The 6,617-nt window shown below is 34.4% G+C and overlaps 1 protein-coding gene across 1 annotated transcript; it reads right to left on the bottom strand.

The window, feature by feature from the left end:
* Nucleotides 1-1,040: 1,040 nt before the first annotated feature.
* Nucleotides 1,041-5,924, bottom strand: LOC123921445 (GTPase LSG1-1-like). The gene is made up of 7 exons (XM_045973988.1): nucleotides 5,499-5,924; nucleotides 5,310-5,417; nucleotides 4,347-4,433; nucleotides 4,104-4,197; nucleotides 2,961-3,017; nucleotides 2,531-2,610; nucleotides 1,041-2,437 (listed from the first exon to the last, which is right to left on the bottom strand). The coding sequence occupies exons 1-7, from the start codon at nucleotides 5,717-5,719 to the stop codon at nucleotides 1,327-1,329; spliced, it is 1,758 nt and encodes a 585-aa protein (XP_045829944.1). The 5' UTR covers nucleotides 5,720-5,924; the 3' UTR covers nucleotides 1,041-1,326.
* Nucleotides 5,925-6,617: the final 693 nt, after the last annotated feature.

Genomic DNA, 6,617 nt, shown 5'->3' with positions numbered 1-6,617 from the left:
TGAAACATAAATTATGATACTATTCATGGTTGACTTGCTACTTATAGCTCTCTCTATTCTCATGGATCAAAGCCCAATTGGCTAAGCCCAATAACCACTTACACGCCCCAAGGCCCAATCAACATAACTTCTTGCTCATTAACTTACGTTCTCGCTAAATGATTATTCGCCGCTTAATAATTTAATTATAAATCACGCCCTCGCGTAATAAAATAATTAAATAACGAATACTAAATTTTGGGTCGTTACAAACACTCTGGACATATACTATGTCAAAAAAAAAAAAATACCGGTACATATCCACGTAATGTGTATCAAAGAATTCACCCTTTTTTATCCTTTGAAATTCAAAACTAAAACTCATATTTGAAACTAAATTTTATTTAGAAAATTTAATGAATTGAAGAAAATAATATATACATTAGTTTAACGATAAAAATGTAATTAATTAATTTTACACTAAAAAGTAAGTTGCAATTATTTAAAAAAGGTAAATTCATTGACTTAAATGAACTTTTGGTCCCCTTAATTTTACAATGTCCGCAATTTTAGTCTCCCGATTTCAAAACCCTAGGGAAAATTACATATGACTTTATAAGTATTAAAGATAGTTCGGGATTCCTCTAAAAAATGAACATAATTTATCTTCTATAAAGAGAAATATAAACTGTCATATTAAAGCCACTAGGTTTGGTGTGGTGGTGAGGGGTTTGGGTAGTACGCTATAGGTCCTGGGTTCGATTATCGGCTCATTGTAAACAAAAAAAATAAACTGTCATATTATGTGTGTTTGTCCGATAGAGAAATAAATAAGAGGGGTGAGACATGGTTTAAAAACTAGTTAAGTTGTATTGGTTACATCTTACAAGCACCTAAGGGAGTTCATTGTAATTTTCCCTTTTAATAAAGGACAGTTATTTTATAGCAAGTGATAGAGTAATATTGAACATAATGATGCTCCTGTTAATATTCACATTAAAGCTTCAGCCCCTATGGAATTCAATCAACTGTGTCTGCTATCCTTGTCAAAACACAAAGCATAAGAAAAACATGATGCACACTTAAATATGGATAACCAAAGTATCTTATTTTTCAATTGTATTACATCATTTTTATCCCAATAATCAGAACAATAATTCAACGTTGCAAATACAATATTTTCCCAAATACCTTTTTTCCGAGACGAGCTTTAGAGAAATTGCCTGCGTGATGTATTCCTGCAATGCCTTGCCTTACAAAAATCACGTGGCTCACCTCAGAGAAACTATGTACGTATGGGTCTTACAAAACATGTTGCACATTAACTAGAGGGTACGTATGACCCTATCAAACCTTCAGAGGACCTGCATTTATTGGTTTCTGATGAAATCTTGCAATTGGCATCCCATCACTATCATCTTTCACTGCATTCCCTGCTCTCCACGAACGATCTTTTGTCCTCTGCGGCTTTTTATGATGCTTATGAGATTCCTTGGCCTTCTTAGCCGCAGCTTTGTTTGAAGCAAGTCCATTAGCAATGTCAAATGAACTAAGGTCGTCCAATACGTGTTCAAGTTTTGGTGCAGGTTCAGTCTCAGCAACTGAAGAATCTTCAATATCAGATGAATCTGACACATTCAAATTAACTTGGTCGTGTCCATTAGGATCTTCTGATGATAATTCCACATCTGACACGTCAGGGGGCATCGCATAGTGAGGCAGCTTTCCGTCAATGTAATCTTTCAGTATCTGACGAGAAGCCCTGGTTTCATCAGGCAGTCCACTAGAAGTAGATTGCCCACGAGAAGCACAATATGTTCTCAAAAGTTCAGATGCTAGAGGGGGACGGGTTTGGGACTCATATGACTTAGGTTTAGGAAGACTGATCTTATAGACCTGTTCTATGACATGCCTAGGGACTCTATTGGCGACAACCTGGACACACTCCCTGTGTTCGGTCATCCTATCAATTGGCAACACCCCACAAGTAATCATCTCATATCTTGAGCTTGAAAAAGATGGAAAAACTAATCCGGGACAGTCACAAAGGGTTAGCTTTTCAGAAATAATTAAAGTCTGAAAGTGCTTTGTTTTTCCTGGGGTAGAGGTGACACCAGTTTTTTTCTGGCCAACCAGCGCATTGATAGTTGAACTTTTCCCTACATTAGGATATCCAACAAATCCCACAACTACATGACTCGATGATGAACTAACAGAAGCATTTTCACTTGAGGAATCTGAATTTCTTCTCATGTCTACTATAGCTTCTGCCTCTGATTGCAGGCGGGATAAGAGCTCATCCCTTCCATAGATCTTCGTGTCTGGGTTATTAGCGCTCGACATGTTATCAACCTGTGATGTACCGAGCTTTTTGCCTTCCAAAACTGCAGTAGCGGCTTTCGCTGACCAGAAGATAAAGAGAATATCATGAGCACGAAAGTATTCTGCCCATTTCTCCCTACAGGAAAACAGAGGATAAATAATAAGGATCTTTATAAAGATGGGAAATTCAAAAGCAATGATTTCAAAGAGAGAAAAAAAGTAACCAAACCTGACAGAAGCGGGTAAAAGATCTGCCTTATTGACCAAAAGCAATGTGCGTTTATGCACATCAACCTCCTTTGCATAAGCCTGTTCAAAAATTAAAGCAAAATGGGTCATGCCTTGCACACACAAGAGAACGATTCTTAAAACAAAATATTAAAAAATGTCCAAAGTTGTCTACACAAATTAGAGAGACACATGGTATGTGGTCAAAATCTCTTACTATTGCCCGTTACATTTCCGACAAACATTTATTTAGAATGAAAGAAGCGTTTATATGATACTGTGACTTTTTGGTCTGTTACAATACCAAAGTTGCTGTGAAAGATTATTTCCCACAAAGTCTGTGGCTATAACTGTGCAAATATTCGCTACATATCTAGCAATCTCTAGTGTTGCAAGTTAGCATTTCCTTAAAGAAGAGAAAAACATCTTACCTCAAGGTCAGGACAGCGATAGAACAGTGGATCTCGTGAATCAACAACCATAACAAGCTGAAAAAAAGGTGAGAGAATGAGATCATTGTCTTCAATATTTCTTGCACTTGGAGACAGAACAGAGCATATCAGATACAAAATTACAACACTATGGATATTTCTACACAAGTACAAAATCACAACTGAATGAACTGATGAAAACACAAATACCATCCAAATGCTTTCATAAAATATAGGCTTTATTAACAGAATATAAAAATTGAATGTTAATTTAGGTAGGGCTAAAAAATGTTTTTATCCAATCAACCAGAGCATCGTTTTCTTATTTGTTTCTGGGCGTTGAAAAATGGAATTACTTTCAAGCTCATGATGCAGGTCCTAAAAATGGAAAATGAATAGGTTTTTTCCCCTCCTTTTTTGTTTTGAACAAGCAAGGCAGCTAGAAATATATATATAATCAATGCAGTTAAACAAAAAACAATAACAAAAGATGACTAAGTATTGTGGTATGTGTGAAACTATTTCTGTACCTACTAAAATGCTAATAACAGCCAACTTTAATTGAACAGAGAAGGTGAAGTGAGATAGGACTCCCCAACAGAATGCAAGATCATAAAGTATTATTCAACAACAAGAAATAATCTGTGGATGACCAGACGGGCTGGTGGAAGTCACATTCACATATATGGGAACCATGTCCAACATCATTATAAATGATACTCCCTCCGTCCTTAATTATAAGACCCTTTTACATAAAAAAAGTGTGTCCCTAAATATAAGACTCTTTACAAATTTTTAGTTGCATTTATTACACTTTTTCCAAACATACCCCTTATTAATATTATCAATTTGTCTTGGAATATGAAAAATCAACAATGAATGTATTAATACACAATAGTAATTTAGTAATAGTAACACACTTTAATGACAAAATTATTACTCCAACAATTTTTCTTAATACCCATGATTTTTTGGAAAGGTTCTTATAAAAAGGGACGGAGGGAGTAACATAATAAGACACCCATCATCAAAAGCTATATAAAATGGATGCACTAACATTCAAAAGAGCATATGGTGATAATTTACTTCAAAAGACAATAATTGAATACAAATCTACCAAAGGCAAAGAGCATACTAACTTACCAAATCACTGCGCTCAACAACCCGCCAGAGTTGTCTCCAGATATCAAGATTTTTCTCAAATGGAGTAAGAACAAGCTTCTTATTTTCTTCAAGTCTGAAAAATATCACCAAAAAAAAATTATAAACATGTACAAAAGCAACTAAATTCTTTATACATATGGCCAGTGTTTTTACATCTGATTCCCAGCTTGTAATTGCAGACCAATTAATAACAAGGAAAAGATCAGAAACTATGGAACCAACCTGGCTAGGCTACGGCGCCAAGTTAAGAAATGTTGTGTTTCATTGGCATGAAGCTCGTCAGCAGACATTTCAGCACTCCATGAAGGCCTGAAAGAGAAACAAATGAATCACTCGAACCTAAAATAAGGGTCGGGCTAGGAGAGGAGGTTATTTTAACTTTAGTTATTTGGTTCAATTTTTTTAGAGGAAAAGGACAAGTTTGGAAAAGAGAATATTTGTTTAATATTTCAACTTCAATATCCTTTTAAAATCCCTCCACTTGTCAAACCAAACACAACAAATAAATATTTTAAACATCAAACTGGATGGTTCAACCGGTTGAACCTTGAACAAATCTTTACGACGGTTAGGTTATTTTGACAGTTCATCACAGTTTTGTCACGATTATCATGGTTTATTACCAAAAGAGGTCTTCATGCCTGTTTCAGTTTTTAATTATAAAGCACAAACACAGACATGGCACTAACACCAGCGTTGTCAATCTTGGATAGCAGAAAATAGCGGATTGTTATCTTACAACATTTTTCCTAAATAGCATATTGCGGAACAATAGCAGTTTGTATAAATTAGCTACGCTATTGCTGCTATTTAACAACACGGACACATCAACACAGATAATAATTTGAGAAAATGACATAATTCAATGTAAACACATGTGTGAGTGTCGAACACCAACGCGTGTCTGGCACCGGAACACACCTAACCCAAGGAGTATCCATACTTCACATGTTTTTAAAACATTGCAACACATAAAATACCTCACATTCCTCCCTTCCACTCCACTTCATTAAAATCTTTCCCCTCCAATCATTGAACCAAATAGTTATGTTTGGAATTATGATATATGGTAGAACATAATGGTGAAAAATCATTTCTTTAATCTAAGTAGCTCGTTTCATTCAATCCCATTTCATCTAATTCTATATTGTTATTACCAATCCAAACATTCCCAAAATGAAATACCTGCGTGGTACTCGAAGACTGCTAGCATGCAACGCCTCTTCAATCTTCTGTTCCTTCTTAATTTCTTCAGCCGTCAAACCATTAAAACCACTACCAGACTCAACATCCCTAATTTCACCAACAACAAAAAAATTACATTTTTAATTTCACAGAAACGCACAAAAACGTTCAAAAATCGATTTTACTTACAGATTAATACGGGAAGTGGGTGGAGGAAGAGGAAGATCAAGGAGTTCTTGTTCATGATCTTCATCATTTTGTTCGATTATAGCATCGATATCAGAAACTTCGGTGAATGATTCGAGAAACTTCTTCTTATAGATTCGACCTTTCTCCTTTGTTTGTTGAATCATTTGATTGTGTTGCTTCACAAGGGCTCTTCCTAGCTCTGTCTTTTGATTTTTCCCCATTTTTTCAGAATTGAAGAAACCCTAATAATGAATCGTTTCTATTATGCTCTTGAAATGGCTTTAATGTGTTTCTCTGTTGTTTTGGTTTGGTTTTGATTGTTCTCGATTTTGTGTTTTCGCAAAGATAAAGCCACCACCGTTTTGTTGTGGTTCAGGTTAGGGTTTAAGAATTTGATTTTGATTTGGCTTTTGATTTTTTATTGGCAAAATTATACGGTCCTTTATTTTTATTTTTTAACACTTTTCATCCTTTATTTATTTTTTATAATATTTGATCTTTTATTTTTTACTCGTAACACTTTGGTCCTTTGTCTTTTTTATTTGTAACATTTAAATCTTTAATTTTTATAAATAAATAAGATAAGGACCAGAGTGTTACAAAAAAAAGACCAAAGTGTTACAAATAAAAAAGACAAAGACCAAAGTGTTACAAATAAAAGATAAAGATCAAAATGTTACAAAAAAAAACATAAAGGACCAAAGTGTTACAAAAAAAATAATATAAAAGACCTGTAATGTAATTTTGTTTTTTTTTAATTTTATTTTATCTTTTATTTCTGCCTCATTTCTTTTTTTATTCCTTTTGGTAAAATTACTCTATTAGACTTATGGTGCATTTGATCTGCTAAAAAATAAAGACTGAACATGACAATTTCTATTGTACTGTGTTTGATTTTAAAACTGTTTCTGGTACTCGACAAACTAGGGGCCAAGGGACAGAACAAAAACAGAAATTTTTGTCCCTTATAGAACCACGGGACAACTTTTTGTCCTCGGCACAAGTTGTCTAAAATACCAAATAACCTTTTGTCCACCAAACATCGTACAACACAGAGGTTGTTCAATACATTAAATGTTTGTCATGTGTTGTTCTGTACTATCTTGTACTATTCTGTCC

Source organism: Trifolium pratense, linkage group LG4, assembly GCF_020283565.1.
Source record: "Trifolium pratense cultivar HEN17-A07 linkage group LG4, ARS_RC_1.1, whole genome shotgun sequence".
In the NCBI taxonomy this organism is placed as follows: Eukaryota; Viridiplantae; Streptophyta; class Magnoliopsida; order Fabales; family Fabaceae; genus Trifolium; species Trifolium pratense.
Note: the sequence above shows the minus strand (reverse complement) of the source record. Positions and strands in the feature narration are given on the sequence as shown.